Source organism: Leptodactylus fuscus, chromosome 9, assembly GCF_031893055.1.
Source record: "Leptodactylus fuscus isolate aLepFus1 chromosome 9, aLepFus1.hap2, whole genome shotgun sequence".
NCBI lineage: Eukaryota > Metazoa > Chordata > Amphibia > Anura > Leptodactylidae > Leptodactylus > Leptodactylus fuscus.
The window spans coordinates 89,542,140-89,562,687 of NC_134273.1; the positions used below are offsets into that span (position 1 = coordinate 89,542,140).

General features: G+C 54.6%; 1 protein-coding gene across 1 annotated transcript; it reads left to right on the forward strand.

Annotated features, from left to right (window-relative positions):
- On the forward strand, positions 1 to 19,569 carry LOC142218460 (twinfilin-2-B). The gene is made up of 9 exons (XM_075287210.1): positions 1 to 86; positions 10,304 to 10,381; positions 11,653 to 11,831; positions 14,521 to 14,616; positions 14,721 to 14,825; positions 14,935 to 15,060; positions 16,704 to 16,854; positions 18,122 to 18,243; positions 18,608 to 19,569. Exons 1-9 carry the CDS (start codon positions 62 to 64, stop codon positions 18,773 to 18,775), a joined length of 1,050 nt encoding a protein of 349 aa, XP_075143311.1. The 5' UTR covers positions 1 to 61; the 3' UTR covers positions 18,776 to 19,569.
- Positions 19,570 to 20,548: the final 979 nt, after the last annotated feature.

A 20,548-nucleotide genomic window follows, 5' to 3' on the forward strand; every position in this document is an offset into this window, starting at 1 on the left:
CGCCTCTCCCGCAGGCCAGTGAGAGCCGCTCCCTGATCCCGAGCTGTCACCGTATCACGACATGGCGCACCAGACCGGAATCCACGGTGAGTAACGGAGCCGGCCCGGTGTGCGGGGGAGGGGACAAGTGCTGCGGCCATGGAAACTGCGGGGACCCCCTGACTGACACCCTGCCGGGGACCCCCTGACTGACACCCTGCCGGGGACCCCCTGACTGACACCCTGCCGGGGACCCCCTGACTGACACCCTGCCGGGGACCCCCTGACTGACACCCTGCCGGGGACCCCCTGACTGACACCCTGCCGGGGACCCCCTGACTGACACCCTGCCGGGGACCCCCTGACTGACACCCTGCCGGGGACCCCCTGACTGACACCCTGCCGGGGACCCCCTGACTGACACCCTGCCGGGGACCCCCTGACTGACACCCTGCCGGGGACCCCCTGACTGACACCCTGCCGGGGACCCCCTGACTGACACCCTGCCGGGGACCCCCTGACTGACACCCTGCCGGGGACCCCCTGACTGACACCCTGCCGGGGACCCCCTGACTGACACCCTGCCGGGGACCCCCTGACTGACACCCTGCCGGGGACCCCCTGACTGACACCCTGCCGGGGACCCCCTGACTGACACCCTGCCGGGGACCCCCTGACTGACACCCTGCCGGGGACCCCCTGACTGACACCCTGCCGGGGACCCCCTGACTGACACCCTGCCGGGGACCCCCTGACTGACACCCTGCCGGGGACCCCCTGACTGACACCCTGCCGGGGACCCCCTGACTGATACCCTGCCAGGGACCCCCTAACTAAGGGCTAGTTCACACAGTGGTCAGGATTGTGTCTCGGAGTCCGCCTTGAGTCCTGTGTGATCCTCTAGCAGATAACAGAAGCGACACGACTTTTCTTCAGACGGTTTTCGGCGCAGTTTCTCCACCTGAAAAATCTAATGGGAGTCAGTGGGATGCAGAAACACTTCGTTGCGGTTTCTGGACGCAAAATTGGCAAAATCTGCAGTCTTTCCGCCTCCCGTTGTCACCCATCGGTTTTTTTCAGGTGGAAAAACCGCGCCGAAAACCGCCAGACAATGACTGGAGCAGATTGTTTCCGAACCAAATTCCTTGACACCGTGTGAAGCAGCCCGTGTACCCCTAACAACTACCCCGGGGTTGCCCCCTTACCATGTGCTCACCGCTGTCCTGCCCCCTCTGTTGCCCCCTTACCATGTGCACACCGCTGTCCTGCCCCCTCTGTTGCCCCCTTACCATGTGCTCACCGCTGTCCTGCCCCCTCTGTTGCCCCCTTACCATGTGCACACCGCTGTCCTCCCCCTCTGTTGCCCCCTTACCATGTGCTCACCGCTGTCCTGCCCCCTCTGTTGCCCCCTTACCATGTGCTCACCGCTGTCCTGCCCCCTCTGTTGCCCCCTTACCATGTGCACACCGCTGTCCTCCCCCTCTGTTGCCCCCTTACCATGTGCTCACCGCTGTCCTGCCCCCTCTGTTGCCCCCTTACCATGTGCTCACCGCTGTCCTGCCCCCTCTGTTGCCCCCTTACCATGTGCTCACTGCTGTCCTGCCCCCTCTGTTGCCCCCTTACCATGTTCTCACCGCGGTCCTGCCCCCTCTGTTGCCCCCTTACCATGTGCCCACCGCTGTCCTGCCCCCTTACCATGTGCCCACCGCTGTCCTGCCCCCTCTGTTGCCCCCTTACCATGTGCCCACCGCTGTCCTGCCCCCTCTGTTGCCCCCTTACCATGTGCTCACCGCTGTCCTGCCCCCTCTGTTGCCTCCTTACCATGTGCTCCCCGCTGTCCTGCCCCCTCTGTTGCCTCCTTACCATGTGCTCCCCGCTGTCCTGCCCCCTCCGTTGCCCCCTTACCATGTGCTCACCGCTGTCCTGCCCCCTCTGTTGCCCCCTTACCATGTGCTCACCGCTGTCCTGCCCCCTCTGTTGCCCCCTTACCATGTGCTCACCGCTGTCCTGCCCCCTCTGTTGCCCCCTTACCATGTGCCCACCGCTGTCCTGCCCCCTCTGTTGCCCCCTTACCCTGTGCCCACCGCTGTCCTGCCCCCTCTGTTGCCCCCTTACCATGTGCTCACCGCTGTCCTGCCCCCTCTGTTGCCCCCTTACCATGTGCTCACCGCTGTCCTGCCCCCTCTGTTGCCCCCTTACCATGTGCCCACCGCTGTCCTGCCCCCTCTGTTGCCCCCTTACCATGTGCCCACCGCTGTCCTGCCCCCTCTGTTGCCCCCTTACCATGTGCCCACCGCTGTCCTGCCCCCTCTGTTGCCCCCTTACCATGTGCCCACCGCTGTCCTGCCCCCTCTGTTGCCCCCTTACCATGTGCCCACCGCTGTCCTGCCCCCTCTGTTGCCCCCTTACCATGTGCCCACCGCTGTCCTGCCCCCTCTGTTGCCCCCTTACCATGTGCCCACCGCTGTCCTGCCCCCTCTGTTGCCCCCTTACCATGTGCTCACCGCTGTCCTGCCCCCTCTGTTGCCCCCTTACCATGTGCCCACCGCTGTCCTGCCCCCTCTGTTGCCCCCTTACCATGTTCTCACCGCTGTCCTGCCCCCTCTGTTGCCCCCTTACCATGTTCTCACCGCTGTCCTCCCCCTCTGTTGCCCCCTTACCATGTTCTCACCGCTGTCCTGCCCCCTCTGTTGCCCCCTTACCATGTGCTCACCGCTGTCCTCCCCCTCTGTTGCCCCCTTACCATGTGCTCACCGCTGTCCTGCCCCCTCTGTTGCCCCCTTACCATGTGCACACCGCTGTCCTGCCCCCTCTGTTGCCCCCTTACCATGTGCTCACCGCTGTCCTGCCCCCTCTGTTGCCTCCTTACCATGTGCTCCCCGCTGTCCTGCCCCCTCTGTTGCCTCCTTACCATGTGCTCCCCGCTGTCCTGCCCCCTCCGTTGCCCCCTTACCATGTGCTCACCGCTGTCCTGCCCCCTCTGTTGCCCCCTTACCATGTGCTCACCGCTGTCCTGCCCCCTCTGTTGCCCCCTTACCATGTGCTCACCGCTGTCCTGCCCCCTCCGTTGCCCCCTTACCATGTTCTCACCGCTGTCCTGCCCCCTCTGTTGCCCCCTTACCATGTGCCCACCGCTGTCCTGCCCCCTCTGTTGCCCCCTTACCCTGTGCCCACCGCTGTCCTGCCCCCTCTGTTGCCCCCTTACCATGTGCTCACCGCTGTCCTGCCCCCTCTGTTGCCCCCTTACCATGTGCTCACCGCTGTCCTGCCCCCTCTGTTGCCCCCTTACCATGTGCCCACCGCTGTCCTGCCCCCTCTGTTGCCCCCTTACCATGTGCCCACCGCTGTCCTGCCCCCTCTGTTGCCCCCTTACCATGTGCCCACCGCTGTCCTGCCCCCTCTGTTGCCCCCTTACCATGTGCCCACCGCTGTCCTGCCCCCTCTGTTGCCCCCTTACCATGTGCCCACCGCTGTCCTGCCCCCTCTGTTGCCCCCTTACCATGTGCCCACCGCTGTCCTGCCCCCTCTGTTGCCCCCTTACCATGTGCCCACCGCTGTCCTGCCCCCTCTGTTGCCCCCTTACCATGTGCTCACCGCTGTCCTGCCCCCTCTGTTGCCCCCTTACCATGTGCCCACCGCTGTCCTGCCCCCTCTGTTGCCCCCTTACCATGTGCTCACCGCTGTCCTGCCCCCTCTGTTGCCCCCTTACCATGTTCTCACCGCTGTCCTGCCCCCTCTGTTGCCCCCTTACCATGTTCTCACCGCTGTCCTCCCCCTCTGTTGCCCCCTTACCATGTTCTCACCGCTGTCCTGCCCCCTCTGTTGCCCCCTTACCATGTGCTCACCGCTGTCCTCCCCCTCTGTTGCCCCCTTACCATGTGCACACCGCTGTCCTGCCCCCTCTGTTGCCCCCTTACCATGTGCTCACCGCTGTCCTGCCCCCTCTGTTGCCCCCTTACCATGTGCACACCGCTGTCCTCCCCCTCTGTTGCCCCCTTACCATGTGCTCACCGCTGTCCTGCCCCCTCTGTTGCCCCCTTACCATGTGCACACCGCTGTCCTGCCCCCTCTGTTGCCCCCTTACCATGTGCTCACCGCTGTCCTGCCCCCTCTGTTGCCCCCTTACCATGTTCTCACCGCTGTCCTCCCCCTCTGTTGCCCCCTTACCATGTGCCCACCGCTGTCCTGCCCCCTCTGTTGCCCCCTTACCATGTTCTCACCGCTGTCCTCTCCCTCTGTTGCCCCCTTACCATGTGCCCACCGCTGTCCTGCCCCCTCTGTTGCCCCCTTACCATGTGCACACCGCTGTCCTGCCCCCTCTGTTGCCCCCTTACCATGTGCTCACCGCTGTCTTGCCCCCTCTGTTGCCCCCTTACCATGTGCCCACCGCTGTCCTGCCCCCTCTGTTGCCCCCTTACCATGTGCTCACCGCTGTCCTGCCCCCTCTGTTGCCCCCTTACCATGTGCACACCGCTGTCCTGCCCCCTCTGTTGCCCCCTTACCATGTGCTCACCGCTGTCCTGCCCCCTCTGTTGCCCCCTTACCATGTGCCCACTGCTGTCTTGCCCCCTCGCACTGTTGTCACCCGCTGGCTCACACCTTGGTTGCTAAGCAATGGCCCGTTCCTCTAATAATATCGCTGTGTGCAATCCCACATATGACTGTGGGGGGCGCCGGCCTATGTGAGCGACAGTCACACAGATACTGACACGAGCTGTCAATCATACAGTGTAGCCTGTTAGCCCCGCCCCCTGCACACCACTGCGTTGTGTGTGACAAGACCAGCGCATGGATCTCTGCTTGTGGTTCCTGCGGGTTTGTTACAGTGTGTCGGTGCAGTGTGATGTTTGTTCCCATAGGGGGCGCCGGCCGCTCATTAACCTCTCACTGCTGAGGCGAGTGCTTACCTGCGGCTTCTGTCACCTGACGGCTCTAACACTGCGGCCGCTGCCAGAACACGCACAGACCGAAACACGGGGAAAGTATATAGTGAGGGACAGAGAGGTGACCTGCGGAAACCACAGCCTCGCAGAGCTGAAGGTTTGTCACAATGGCGTCCGCTCCAGACGACCCCCTGTTATCTAGAGATTAGCTGGGATTTGGGGGGGCTGTAAATTGGCGGCTCCGAGTCTTGCACAACCTCCTTCTGTTTATGGCCGCTGCCACCACCCATAGGGCCAATCACCCAGCTTTCCCAGGCTATAGGATGTGTCGCTGTATAGCTAGGAGGCCATATAGATAGTCACCCAGCTTTCCCAGGCTATAGGATGTGTCGCTGTATAGCTAGGAGGCCATATAGATCGTCACCCAGCTTTCCCAGGCTATAGGATGTGTCGCTGTATAGCTAGGAGGCCATATAGATCGTCACCCAGCTTTCCCAGGCTATAGGATGTGTCGCTGTATAGCTAGGAGGCCATATAGATAGTCACCCAGCTTTCCCTGGCTATAGGGTGTGTCGCTGTATAGCTAGGAGGCCATATAGATAGTCACCCAGCTTTCCCTGGCTATAGGGTGTGTCGCTGTATAGCTAGGAGGCCATATAGATAGTCACCCAGCTTTCCCAGGCTATAGGATGTGTCGCTGTATAGCTAGGAGGCCATATAGATAGTCACCCAGCTTTCCCTGGCTATAGGGTGTGTCGCTGTATAGCTAGGAGGCCATATAGATAGTCACCCAGCTTTCCCTGGCTATAGGGTGTGTCGCTGTATAGCTAGGAGGCCATATAGATAGTCACCCAGCTTTCCCAGGCTATAGGATGTGTCGCTGTATAGCTAGGAGGCCATATAGATCGTCACCCAGCTTTCCCAGGCTATAGGGTGTGTCGCTGTATAGCTAGGAGGCCATATAGATCGTCACCCAGCTTTCCCTGGCTATAGGGTGTGTCGCTGTATAGCTAGGAGGCCATATAGATCGTCACCCAGCTTTCCCAGGCTATAGGGTGTGTCGCTGTATAGCTAGGAGGCCATATAGATCGTCACCCAGCTTTCCCAGGCTATAGGATGTGTCGCTGTATAGCTAGGAGGCCATATAGATCGTCACCCAGCTTTCCCAGGCTATAGGATGTGTCGCTGTATAGCTAGGAGGCCATATAGATCGTCACCCAGCTTTCCCAGGCTATAGGATGTGTCGCTGTATAGCTAGGAGGCCATATAGATCGTCACCCAGCTTTCCCAGGCTATAGGGTGTGTCGCTGTATAGCTAGGAGGCCATATAGATCGTCACCCAGCTTTCCCAGGCTATAGGGTGTGTCGCTGTATAGCTAGGAGGCCATATAGATCGTCACCCAGCTTTCCCAGGCTATAGGATGTGTCGCTGTATAGCTAGGAGGCCATATAGATCGTCACCCAGCTTTCCCAGGCTATAGGGTGTATCGCTGTATAGCTAGGAGGCCATATAGATCGTCACCCAGCTTTCCCAGGCTATAGGATGTGTCGCTGTATAGCTAGGAGGCCATATAGATCGTCACCCAGCTTTCCCAGGCTATAGGGTGTGTCGCTGTATAGCTAGGAGGCCATATAGATCGTCACCCAGCTTTCCCAGGCTATAGGATGTGTCGCTGTATAGCTAGGAGGCCATATAGATAGTCACCCAGCTTTCCCTGGCTATAGGGTGTGTCGCTGTATAGCTAGGAGGCCATATAGATCGTCACCCAGCTTTCCCAGGCTATAGGGTGTGTCGCTGTATAGCTAGGAGGCCATATAGATCGTCACCCAGCTTTCCCAGGCTATAGGGTGTGTCGCTGTATAGCTAGGAGGCCATATAGATCGTCACCCAGCTTTCCCAGGCTATAGGATGTGTCGCTGTATAGCTAGGAGGCCATATAGATCGTCACCCAGCTTTCCCAGGCTATAGGATGTGTCGCTGTATAGCTAGGAGGCCATATAGATAGTCACCCAGCTTTCCCAGGCTATAGGATGTGTCGCTGTATAGCTAGGAGGCCATATAGATCGTCACCCAGCTTTCCCTGGCTATAGGGTGTGTCGCTGTATAGCTAGGAGGCCATATAGATCGTCACCCAGCTTTCCCAGGCTATAGGATGTGTCGCTGTATAGCTAGGAGGCCATATAGATCGTCACCCAGCTTTCCCAGGCTATAGGATGTGTCGCTGTATAGCTAGGAGGCCATATAGATCGTCACCCAGCTTTCCCAGGCTATAGGGTGTGTCGCTGTATAGCTAGGAGGCCATATAGATCGTCACCCAGCTTTCCCAGGCTATAGGGTGTGTCGCTGTATAGCTAGGAGGCCATATAGATAGTCACCCAGCTTTCCCAGGCTATAGGGTGTGTCGCTGTATAGCTAGGAGGCCATATAGATAGTCACCCAGCTTTCCCAGGCTATAGGATGTGTCGCTGTATAGCTAGGAGGCCATATAGATCGTCACCCAGCTTTCCCAGGCTATAGGATGTGTCGCTGTATAGCTAGGAGGCCATATAGATCGTCACCCAGCTTTCCCTGGCTATAGGGTGTGTCGCTGTATAGCTAGGAGGCCATATAGATCGTCACCCAGCTTTCCCTGGCTATAGGGTGTGTCGCTGTATAGCTAGGAGGCCATATAGATCGTCACCCAGCTTTCCCAGGCTATAGGATGTGTCGCTGTATAGCTAGGAGGCCATATAGATCGTCACCCAGCTTTCCCTGGCTATAGGGTGTGTCGCTGTATAGCTAGGAGGCCATATAGATCGTCACCCAGCTTTCCCTGGCTATAGGGTGTGTCGCTGTATAGCTAGGAGGCCATATAGATAGTCACCCAGCTTTCCCAGGCTATAGGATGTGTCGCTGTATAGCTAGGAGGCCATATAGATAGTCACCCAGCTTTCCCTGGCTATAGGGTGTGTCGCTGTATAGCTAGGAGGCCATATAGATCGTCACCCAGCTTTCCCTGGCTATAGGGTGTGTCGCTGTATAGCTAGGAGGCCATATAGATCGTCACCCAGCTTTCCCAGGCTATAGGGTGTGTCGCTGTATAGATTGTTACTAGACAGTGACCTCAGTGTATTGCTGGGCTATGTAGTTCCACACGTGTCCGTACGCTGCAGTGGCTGCTATATATATATATATATATATATATATATATATATATATATACTATAATAGTGACAGCGTCATCCCCGCTCACCAGCGGCCCCCACATAATAATACCCCCTCCCCCACCCCGGGCGCTGCTGCAGCCTGTGAGCGCGATCTATGGGGGTGTCAGTGACGGCAGAGAAATCATGTTAAAGGGCCGGTCACCCCGAGAGTCTGGAGGTTATAAGAGGCCTGCACAGCGCCACCTACAGGTTACAGGAGCTCAGTGACGCCACCTACAGGTTACAGGAGCTCAGTGACGCCCCCTGGAGGTTACAAGGGCTCAGTGACGCCCCCTGGAGGTTACAAGGGCTCAGTGACTCCCCCTGGAGGTTACAAGGACTCAGTGACGCCCCCTGGAGGTTACAAGGGCTCAGTGACGCCCCCTGGAGGTTACAAGGACTCAGTGACGCCCCCTGGAGGTTACAAGGGCTCAGTGACGCCCCCTGGAGGTTACAAGGGCTCAGTGACGCCCCCTGGAGGTTACAAGGGCTCAGTGATAGCTGGAGATTACAAGGGCTCAGTGATAGCTGGAGATTACAAGTGCTGCCCCCTGTGGACATCTAGTGCCATCACTACTAACCATTCTAATATTCGCGTAGTTGTTATTGCCGCGCTCTTCCTCTGTTACCTGGTGACCGGGGGGGGGGGAGGTCATATAGCCGGTGTTTATTGGCACAGTCATGTGTCCGGGGTCACCTTCTGTCTGTGCTTATCCTGAGTATCCTGGAGATGTGCACCCCCCCCCATAGACCAGGACTTGGCACTTATGGGCATGAGGTGACTCCTCAGAGATGAGTCTATGTATATAGCGCCCGGTGTTTATCCATCTGGTACTGAGCTGCCGCCGTCACCCTGACCCCCCTTCCCTCGTGCCTCCGGCTATATTTGGGAGGTGACACCATCAGGGATCGAGTTTAGCTCATGTGCTGCTGCTGTTGCCCATTTGTAGCAGATCCCAGACAGACGTCCTGAAGCCGCAGACCTCTCCTCAGTCCTCTCCTCAGTCCTCTCCTCAGTCCTCTCCTCAGTCCTCTCCTCAGTCCTCTCCTCAGTCCTCTCCTCAGTCCTCTCCTCAGTCCTCTCCTCAGTCCTCTCCTCAGTCCTCTCCTCAGTCCTCTCCTCAGTCCTCTCCTCAGTCCTCTCCTCAGTCCTCTCCTCAGTCCTCTCCTCAGTCCTCTCCTCAGTCCTCTCCTCAGTCCTCTCCTCAGTCCTCTCCTCAGTCCTCTCCTCAGTCCTCTCCTCAGTCCTCTCCTCAGTCCTCTCTTCGCCTGCAGTCCTCTCCTCAGTCCTCTCCTCAGTCCTCTCCTCAGTCCTCTCCTCAGTCCTCTCCTCAGTCCTCTCCTCAGACCTCTCCTCAGTCCTCTCCTCAGTCCTCTCTTCGCCTGCAGTCCTCTCCTCAGTCCTCTCCTCAGTCCTCTCCTCAGTCCTCTCCTCAGTCCTCTCCTCAGTCCTCTCCTCAGTCCTCTCCTCAGTCCTCTCCTCAGTCCTCTCCTCAGTCCTCTCCTCAGTCCTCTCCTCAGTCCTCTCCTCAGTCCTCTCTTCGCCTGCAGTCCTCTCCTCAGTCCTCTCCTCAGTCCTCTCCTCAGTCCTCTCCTCAGTCCTCTCCTCAGTCCTCTCTTCGCCTGCAGTCCTCTCCTCAGTCCTCTCCTCAGTCCTCTCCTCAGTCCTCTCCTCAGTCCTCTCCTCAGTCCTCTCCTCAGTCCTCTCCTCAGTCCTCTCCTCAGTCCTCTCCTCAGACCTCTCCTCAGTCCTCTCCTCAGTCCTCTCCTCAGTCCTCTCCTCAGTCCTCTCCTCAGTCCTCTCCTCAGTCCTCTCCTCAGTCCTCTCCTCAGTCCTCTCCTCAGACCTCTCCTCAGTCCTCTCCTCAGTCCTCTCCTCAGTCCTCTCCTCAGTCCTCTCCTCAGTCCTCTCCTCAGTCCTCTCCTCAGTCCTCTCCTCAGTCCTCTCCTCAGTCCTCTCCTCAGTCCTCTCCTCAGTCCTCTCCTCAGTCCTCTCCTCAGACCTCTCCTCAGTCCTCTCCTCAGTCCTCTCCTCAGTCCTCTCCTCAGTCCTCTCCTCAGTCCTCTCCTCAGTCCTCTCCTCAGTCCTCTCCTCAGTCCTCTCCTCAGTCCTCTCCTCAGTCCTCTCCTCAGTCCTCTCCTCAGTCCTCTCCTCAGTCCTCTCCTCAGTCCTCTCCTCAGTCCTCTCCTCAGTCCTCTCCTCTCCTCGGCCGCTTTCTGTCGCTAACCCTCCGATATGTTCTTGGTCCTTGTAGCTACTCCAGAGCTGAAGGAATTCTTTGCAAAGGCTCGCTATGGATCCGTCCGGCTGATAAAAGTGATCATTGAAGATGGTGAGTCCAGGGCGGGGGAGGGGCTTTGTATTGAGGTTATGGTGACTATAGACAGTGCTTATAGGGTTAATCCTCAGTAATACAAAGTCCTAGTTTTGTGTTCTTTCCCTAGAAAGCTGAGTGACAGACCTTGGGGAATGTTGTGTCTTTGTCACCCAGCTTTCCAGGGAACTGATGCGATCTAGGAGTCGCTGTCCCAGTGGATTAACCCCGTAAGCACTCTCTCTCCACACATCTATCCCAATTACTAAATATTAAAAGTTCATTTTAGTTGGGAAGTTATTGTTGTATAACGTTGCCAGTCAGTGATCTAAGAAAGCTGGGTGACAACCCCTGCGGAAGCTTCTGGACTTGGTTGTCAGCCAGATTTCCCAGGGTAACAGGACAAAGATAATGTGGGGATGTCTTCTCTCTGCTCCCCTTCCTATTCCTTCCACCCCTTCTTGTCCCAATCTCCTCCGCTCCCCTTCTACCCTCTTCAGGGCCTCCCTGAAGATGAGCTCCTTGACTTGATACTTCTCACAGCTGAGGGTTTGTTACAGTTGTCTCCAGACTCTGACACGTCAGCCGGTTACAGTGTATCAGTATAGGAGATGTGTTCAGAGGATTCTCTGCACTGATACACTGTAACAGCCCCTCAGCAGTGACAAGTATCAGGTCTCTTGACATTGCTGCCGCTCCTCTGCGTCCTGTAGACGGACGCCGGCCCTTTAATAGCCCTTTAGTGAACCCTGAATATGAGAATGTAATTTGTAGTGGAGAAGAAAGAGTTAAGCTATGGCTGACCCGTGACCTGTCTGTCGGAGGAGGGGGCCGGTGACTACTGACGACCTCCACGCGTGCCCCTCTTAACCCCTTGTGCTCCATGCTGTGTCACCTTAGAGACGGAGCCTTGGAAATCTGTCATGGAAAATGTGTGTCCTCGCGGGGAGCGCCGCCGCTGCTCAGAATAGCTGCGAGATAAACAAACCCTGCGCAGAGCCGCGGCCGCCATCATGGGGGGAGGGGGGGGACAGCTGACACCTGCAGTGACCCCAGGACACGGGACATATTGGGGGCTGTGGCTGCGTATTTAAAGGGCCGGCGACCAGTCTTCTCCACTTCCTATAAAGATCTCTGCCTGCTGTCAGTGAATAGAGACTGAGCCTGAAGTCCGTCGTGTTCACAACTGAGCAGCACAAACCTGCCCCCGATCTTCATTGTTTGTTACAATGTATCAGTGCAGGATAATGTCAGTCTGGAATAATGTGGTTTTATTCTTCCTCCTGCAGAGCAGCTCGTACTGGGGGCTCACAAGGAGCTCAGGAAGAATTGGGACCAAGACTACGACTCCTTCGTCCTTCCCCTCTTGGACGACAGTCAGCCATGTTACCTCCTGTATCGCCTCGACAGCCAGAACGCACAGGGTTACGAGTGGCTCTTCTTGTCATGGTCACCTGATCATTCTCCGGTATGATGCAAGATGCCCAGTCACATGGTTTACTGCGGTCACATTGTAATCTGATGAATATCGGACCCCTCCTCACATATGTTATGGCATGTATTAGCGGCTCCCCCTTGTGGCCGGATGTGTATATGCATAAATATAGGTTCTAACTATGTACAGTATACTGACTATATGTCCTGTATATACTGACTATGATATAAGGGCCAGTACACACAGGACAGCACAGCTTGTGTATATGGGGTAGTCCCTGACCGGTCACAGTGTCCATGCTGACCCCTGACTATGATATAAGGGTCAGTATATACAGGACAGCACAGCTTGTGTATATGGAGTAGTCACTGACCGGTCACAGCCTCCATGCTGACCCCTGACTATGATATAAGGCTCAGTATATACAGGACAGCACAGCTTGTGTATATGGGGTAGTCACTGACCGGTCACAGTGTCCATGCTGACCCCTGACTATGATATAAGGGTCAGTATATACAGGACAGCACAGCTTGTGTATATGGAGTAGTCACTGACCGGTCACAGCGTCCATGCTGACCTCTGACTATGATATAAGGGTCAGTATATACAGGACAGCACAGCTTGTGTATACGGAGTAGTCACTGACCGGTCACAGTGTCCATGCTGACCCCTGACTATGATATAAGGGTCAGTATATACAGGACAGCACAGCTTGTGTATACGGAGTAGTCACTGACCGGTCACAGCGCCCATGCTGACCCCTGACTATGATATAAGGGTCAGTATATACAGGACAGCACAGCTTGTGTATATGGGGTAGTCACTGACCGGTCACAGCGTCCATGCTGACCCCTGACTATGATATAAGGGTCAGTATATACAGGACAGCACAGCTTGTGTATATGAAGTAGTCACTGACCGGTCACAGCGCCCATGCTGACCCCTGACTATGATATAAGGGTCAGTACATACAGGACAGCACAGCTTGTGTATATGGAGTAGTCACTGACCGGTCACAGCGCCCATGCTGACCCCTGACTATGATATAAGGGTCAGTACATACAGGACAGCACAGCTTGTGTATATGGAGTAGTCACTGACCGGTCACAGCGTCCATGCTGACCCCTGACTATGATATAAGGGTCAGTATATACAGGACAGCACAGCTTGTGTATATGGGGTAGTCACTGACCGGTCACAGCGCCCATGCTGACTCCTGACTATGATATAAGGGTCAGTATATACAGGACAGCACAGCTTGTGTATATGGAGTAGTCACTGACCGGTCACAGCGTCCATGCTGACCACTGACTATGATATAAGGGTCAGTATATACAGGACATCACAGCTTGTGTATATGGAGTAGTCACTGACCGGTCACAGCCTCCATGCTGACCCCTGACTATGATATAAGGGTCAGTATATACAGGACAGCACAGCTTGTGTATATGGAGTAGTCACTGACCGGTCACAGCGTCCATGCTGACCCCTGACTATGATATAAGGGTCAGTATATACAGGACAGCACAGCTTGTGTATATGGAGTAGTCACTGACCGGTCACAGCGTCCATGCTGACCCCTGACTATGATATAAGGGTCAGTATATACAGGACAGCACAGCTTGTGTATACGGGGTAGTCACTGACCGGTCACAGCGTCCATGCTGACCCCTGACTATGATATAAGGGTCAGTATATACAGGACAGCACAGCTTGTGTATATGGAGTAGTCACTGACCGGTCACAGCGCCCATGCTGACCCCTGACTATGATATAAGGGTCAGTATATACAGGACAGCACAGCTTGTGTATATGGGGTAGTCACTGACCGGTCACAGCGTCCATGCTGACCCCTGACTATGATATAAGGGTCAGTATATACAGGACAGCACAGCTTGTGTATATGGGGTAGTCACTGACCGGTCACAGCGCCCATGCTGACCCCTGACTATGATATAAGGGTCAGTATATACAGGACAGCACAGCTTGTGTATATGGGGTAGTCACTGACCGGTCACAGCCTCCATGCTGACCTGACTATGATATAAGGGTCAGTATATACAGGACAGCACAGCTTGTGTATATGGGGTAGTCACTGACCGGTCACAGCCTCCATACTGACCCCTGACTATGATATAAGGGTCAGTATATACAGGACAGCACAGCTTGTGTATATGGGGTAGTCACTGACCGGTCACGGCGCCCATGCTGACCCCTGACTATGATATAAGGGTCAGTATATACAGGACATCACAGCTTGTGTATACGGGGTAGTCACTGACCGGTCACAGCGCCCATGCTGACCTCTGACTATGATATAAGGGTCAGTATATAAAGGACAGCACAGCTTGTGTATATGGGGTAGTCACTGACCGGTCACAGCGTCCATGCTGACCCCTGACTATGATATAAGGGTCAGTACACAGTAGTTATGTGGATGTGATGTGTACCACCTACCTAAACATTATACAGACTTAGAACTTACCTTCATGGCAGTGGTGCCCCCTAGTGGCAGCTTTGTGAAGTTACTGAAATATCTTCATGGAAGACAGACTTGCACATCCTCAGTGAGCGCCCTCTATTGGTGTACATGCCTGAGACATTTGCATATTCTTCCCATGAAATATCTTAAAAATGTTGAGTAATTGTGGGTAAAGCTTCTGTTTCTCCCCAGTATGTCCGCCCCGTGTCTGCCCCGTATAATATTCATTCTCTCTTCCAGGTGCGGCTGAAGATGTTGTACGCGGCCACGAGGGCGACCGTCAAGAAAGAGTTTGGTGGTGGACACATTAAGGATGAAGTGTTCGGCACAGTAAAGGTCAGCTTATAGATAATGGGAGGGGGGTCCTGACTGTCCCTCCTGGTATTTGGGGTATACGGGGTTGTATACATTGTATATAATTGTATCATTGTATGTGGCAGGAAGACCTCACGCTCAGCGGATACCAGAGACACGTGTCGTCCTGCGCCGCTCCAGCGCCACTCACTGCCGCCGAGAGGGAACTGCGGGAGATCAAGATCAATGAGGTGAGCGGGGTGAGATAACTGGGGGGGTCACGGGGGTCAGGGGGGGGGGGGGGTCACGGGGGTCGGCCCGCTGTATCCGGCTCCTGTAACAGATGACAATCCTACACAGGTGAAGACTGAGATCAGCGTGGAAAGCAAACAGCAGACGCTGCAGGGATTGTCCTTCCCTCTAAGGCCGGAGGCGGTGGAAGCCGTTCAGCTCCTGAAGCAGAGGAAGATCAACTACATTCAGCTGGTAGGTGGCGGCGCCGTCAGGTACATTGGGACGTCTCACACCATTGTGCACTACAGTCGTCTCCATCTACTGATCAGCGTGGGGCTCTCGGGGGATGCTGGGAGTTGTAGTTTTGCAGCCAGTGGGGATTCACAGATAGGAGACCATGGAGGCGCTTAAAGGGACGGTCTGTGGTCAGGTACAAGAAATGTCTCCATGTACTGGCGTCCTGCACAAGAGTCAGCCTAAGCAAGCAGTGCTGGAGTGTAAAGTATGAGGAGGAGGATGAAGCAGCAGCCCAATCTCCGACAGGAAGTGAATGTCAGAATATCTGAGCTGCAGTGTAAAGCATGGATCAGGCAGTGCGGCTAAGCTTAGCCCAGTCCTGTACTAATGGAGCAGAGCTGCAGGGTAAATGATGGCTCCGGTGAGTAATGCGGCGGTGTCGGTAATGGCTCCGGTGAGTAATGCGGCGGTGTCAGTAATGGCTCCAGTGAGTAATGCGGCGGTGTCGGTAATGGCTCCGGTAAGTAATGCGGCGGTGTCGGTAATGGCTCCGGTGAGTAATGCGGCGGTATCAGTAATGGCTCCAGTGAGTAATGCGGCGGTGTCAGTAATGGCTCCGGTGAGTAATGCGGCGGTGTCAGTAATGGCTCCGGTGAGTAATGCGGCGGTGTCAGTAATGGCTCCGGTGAGTAATGCGGCGGTGTCAGTAATGGCTCCGGTGAGTAATGCGGCGGTGTCGGTAATGGCTCCGGTGAGTAATGCGGCGGTGTCGGTAATGGCTCCGGTGAGTAATGCGGCGGTGTCGGTAATGGCTCCGGTGAGTAATGCGGCGGTGTCGGTAATGGCTCCGGTGAGTAATGCGGCGGTGTCGGTAATGGCTCCGGTGAGTAATGCGGCGGTGTCGGTAATGGCTCCGGTGAGTAATGCGGCGGTGTCGGTAATGGCTCCGGTGAGTAATGCGGCGGTGTCAGTAATGGCTCTGGTGAGTAATGCGGCGGTGTCAGTAATGGCTCCGGTGAGTAATGCGGCGGTGTCAGTAATGGCTCCGGTGAGTAATGCGGCGGTGTCAGTAATGGCTCCGGTGAGTAATGCGGCGGTGTCAGTAATGGCTCCGGTGAGTAATGCGGCGGTGTCAGTAATGGCTCCGGTGAGTAATGCGGCGGTGTCAGTAATGGCTCCGGTGAGTAATGCGACGGTGTCAGTAATGGCTCTGGTGAGTAATGCGGCGGTGTCAGTAATGGCTGGCGGTGTCAGTAATGTGTTGGTAATGGCTGGCGGTCAGTCAGTGCCGCTGTCGCCGCTGCCGTCAGTCACATGTGATCTCTTCTCACGCCTCAGGATTGTGTTACCTGGATTAAAGCGGAGCTTGCAATAATTCCGTCATCTCCCCACCAGGACGGAGACCCCGGCACAGAGTAACTGCCCGAGACTGACAACTGACCCCGGGGTATGAAGGGGAGGATAGAAAGTCAGTACTTGTACAAAGTGTCAGTTGTCATGCAGATGAGAGCGGCGGGTTGTTACAATGTAGACCTCACAGTCATTGCAGAGTCTCACAGCTCCCTCTACAGGACGTTCCTCATTAGTTCTTCCTGGTCACACCGCTGCTTGTGCTGATCGTCTTATCCGAAGTCTCATTTCTTTTATTTTTCCTTCAGAAACTGGATCAAGAGAAGGAGACAATCGATCTGGTCCATACGAAGCACACGGACATCCAGGAACTGCCCGCCAGGATCCCCAAGGACACGGCCCGCTACCACCTCTTCCTCTATAAACACTCCCATGAGGGCGACTACCTGGAGTCTGTAGGTGAGGGACATAGACGGGGGTGTCACAGGAAGACGTCTGAGCTCATGTCTAGGGACCTCTGTGATGGGACTCAGGGTTATTTACCGGATACTCGCCAGGAATCCCCCCCCCCCCCACAGTCTCACTTGTCTCCTCCCGGCAGTTACATCCATATGTTCTTCACCCTTTCATTATGGGCAGCTGGGTCATGTGATCTCAGTCTGACACCCGGTCCAGAGCTTGTGCTCCGGTGTCGGCAAGACGTCAGTCTCCCATGTGTGGAGGACGTCCTGTAAACTACAGGATTACATAATCTAGTCGTCATCCTTCTGAGCAGCCACCTCCCCTAGCTCACATTACTCTTCTCTGGCTCACACTGCCTGTCTGTACCATGTGAGTGCTGTGTGCAGATTCTCCAGTGTATTCTATGACATGTAGCTTCACATTACTCTTCTCTGCCTCACACTGCCTGTCTGTACCATGTGAGTGCTGTGTGCAGATTCTCCAGTGTATTCTATGACATGTAGCTTCACATTACTCTTCTCTGCCTCACACTGCCTGTCTGTACCATGTGAGTGCTGTGTGCAGATTCTCCAGTGTATTCTATGACATGTAGCTTCACATTACTCTTCCCTGCCTCACACTGCCTGTCTGTACCATGTGAGTGCTGTGTGCAGATTCTCCAGTGTATTCTATGACATGTAGCTTCACATTACTCTTCCCTGCCTCACACTGCCTGTCTGTACCATGTGAGTGCTGTGTGCAGATTCTCCAGTGTATTCTATGACATGTAGCTTCACATTACTCTTCCCTGCCTCACACTGCCTGTCTGTACCATGTGAGTGCTGTGTGCAGATTCTTCAGTGTATTCTATGACATGTAGCTTCACATTACTCTTCCCTGCCTCACACTGCCTGTCTGTACTATGTGAGTGCTGTGTGCAGACTCTCCAGTGTATTCTGACATGCAGCGTTGCACTCACACCGCCTGTGTATACTATATGGAATGCACTGTGTGCAGAACCTCCAGTGTGTCCAATACTATGTAGCTCCACACTGCGGTCCCCTGACTTGCACTGCCTGTCTATAGTGGATCCTCTGTATCATAGGACACACTTTGACTTTGGAGTCAGGGGACAGCAGTTCTATGTCAGCTAACACAGGTCTGCACAAGAGCTTATATGTTTTGATTTTGTTTTTTTTTTGCTGTTAGTGCCCCCTGCTGGTGGTTGCAGGCTGCCTGCAGTTTATTATTGGCCACATTTCTCACTGTATCTTCTTTCTTGCAGTTTTTATTTACTCCATGCCGGGCTACAAGTGCAGTATTAAGGAGCGCATGTTGTACTCCAGCTGTAAGAACCGACTTCTGGAATCCGTGGAGCAGGATTTTCAGCTAGAAATTGCAAAAAAGGTAACGCCCTGTACAAGGCAGTAACCGTGTGAGCCACGTGACAGTGCACCCCCCTAACATGTCCAGGGCTGCAGGTGCAGCTGTAGTCCTAGCTAGAAGTATTTACCATTCAGCACTGTGGGAAAGCTGGGTGTCCACCATTATAGCTGAGAACGTTATTACCCAGCTTTCCCAGACAGCGGACAAGTCCAGTATCCGCTCAGGTGCGAGGTTGTTTCCATTCATTGAAGATGTTGAGGAGATAAAACCCCCCCGAACCCCATTAGAAGGTTCTAGACCTTACACGAGGATTGCGCCCCGTCACTCGCCCCGTTTTGTCGTCTCCTTTACTCACGTCTGTTTACTCACTGTTGTCATTGTCCAGATTGAAATAGAGGACGGCTCGGAGCTGACGTCGGAGTTCCTCTATGACGAGGTGCACCCCAAACAGCACGCCTTCAAACAGGCCTTCGCCAAGCCCAAAGGACCTGCCGGGAAACGTGGACAGAAGCGTCTGATCAAAGGGCCCGGCGAAAACGGCGAGGACAGTTAGATCCCCGACCCCTGCCAAGTCCGGCCGGAGAGATTAGTGCCAAGACTGGGCCGCGGGACGTGCGGAAATTTCTGCCTTCATTTTGCTTTTTCTGCCGCAAGATGACATGAATTTGGGGTGAGGGTCTCGGGGGAGTCTCCGCCGCGTCTCGTCCCGTCGTTGTGGCTTGTTACACGGACTCGTTCCCGATCCCCATTTTCCTTTCTTTTTGACTTTTTTGCTTTTGTCTGTGCCTGAATGATGTCGGACTTGGTGAAGTTCTTCCCTCGTTCACTTTCCTTCTGCCCGGGCCCCTTCCTCTTATGGAGGAACTCCTGATAAAGGTCATGTGACTCACCGCAGCAATCTCCGGGACGGGCGAGCGCGGCGTCATTCATGACTATGTTTTTACACCTGTGTCATTATGTGTTTACTTTTTGGGGTTGGGTGACGGGTCGCTAGTGCCATGCTATGAAGTCAGAATATAACAATGGCCGGGGGAGGGGTCGGCGGCATGCTGCGTAACCAATCGTGGACTCTTCCCAAAAAAATAAGAATTAAGCTGGTGCCAATGAGGTCACATGATACGCATGAGAGAGTAGCCAAGACGGATAGAACGGTTTCCCTTTCATCTGACGCTTAGCCGGATCGTTCAACGCTGCTGCTGTCATCCCGGATCGTTACGTTTTTTTCTCCTGGGGGCGGTTTACATTCCAGAAAATTATCAAAAATCTGAGTCAGCCGTAAAATCAGACAGATCACCCGTAGCTCTGTATTTTCTATAGAAAAATGAATAAAAAGTACTTTGTTTTTTACGTGGCTGCCGACTCGCTGCTGTGTCATGTGGGGCTAATGGGAATCGGTGTAAACTCGGGGACTAGGACAAGTCCTGCAAGGTGAGAATCCATAGAAAGCCCAAAATATTAGGTGCACCCAGAGAGGAACCCCACACAGGAATAGGGGCATACAGATCATACAGCTACCACTAGGTGGAGCTCGCTACATACAGATTATACAGTCACCACTAGGGGGAACTCACTACATACAGATTATGCAGTCACCACTAGGGGGAGCTCACTACATACAGATTATACAGTCACCACTAGGAGGAGCTCACTACATACAGATTATACAGTCACCACTAGGGGGAGCTCACTACATACAGATTATACAGTCACCACTAGGAGGAGCTCACTACATACAGATTATACAGTCACCACTAGGAGGAGCTCACTACATACAGATTATACAGTCACCACTAGGAGGAGCTCACTACATACAGATTATACAGTCACCACTAGGAGGAGCTCACTACATACAGATTATACAGTCACCACTAGGAGGAGCTCACTACATACAGATTATACAGTCACCACTAGGGGAGCTCACTACATACAGATTATACAGTCACCACTAGGGGGAGCTCACTACATACAGATTATACAGTCACCACTAGGGGGAGCTCACTACATACAGATTATACAGTCACCACTAGGAGGAGCTCACTACATACAGATTATACAGTCACCACTAGAGGGAGCTCACTACATACAGATTATACAGTCACCACTAGGAGGAGCTCACTACATACAGATTATATAGTCACCACTAGAGGGAGCTCACTACACACAGATTATACAGTCACCACTAGGAGGAGCTCACTACATACAGATTATATAGTCACCACTAGAGGGAGCTCACTACACACAGATTATACAGTCACCACTAGGAGGAGCTCACTACATACAGATTATACAGTCACCACTAGGAGGAGCTCACTACATACAGATTATA

Bases quoted from the DNA above. Each gene is read 5' to 3' on its own strand.
- LOC142218460 (XM_075287210.1), top strand. From the start codon at position 62: ATGGCGCACCAGACCGGAATCCACG. The intron at 14,617-14,720 runs GTCAGCTTATAG...TGTATGTGGCAG, and splicing joins AAGTGTTCGGCACAGTAAAG to GAAGACCTCACGCTCAGCGG. The intron at 15,061-16,703 runs GTAGGTGGCGGC...TTTTTCCTTCAG, and splicing joins AGATCAACTACATTCAGCTG to AAACTGGATCAAGAGAAGGA.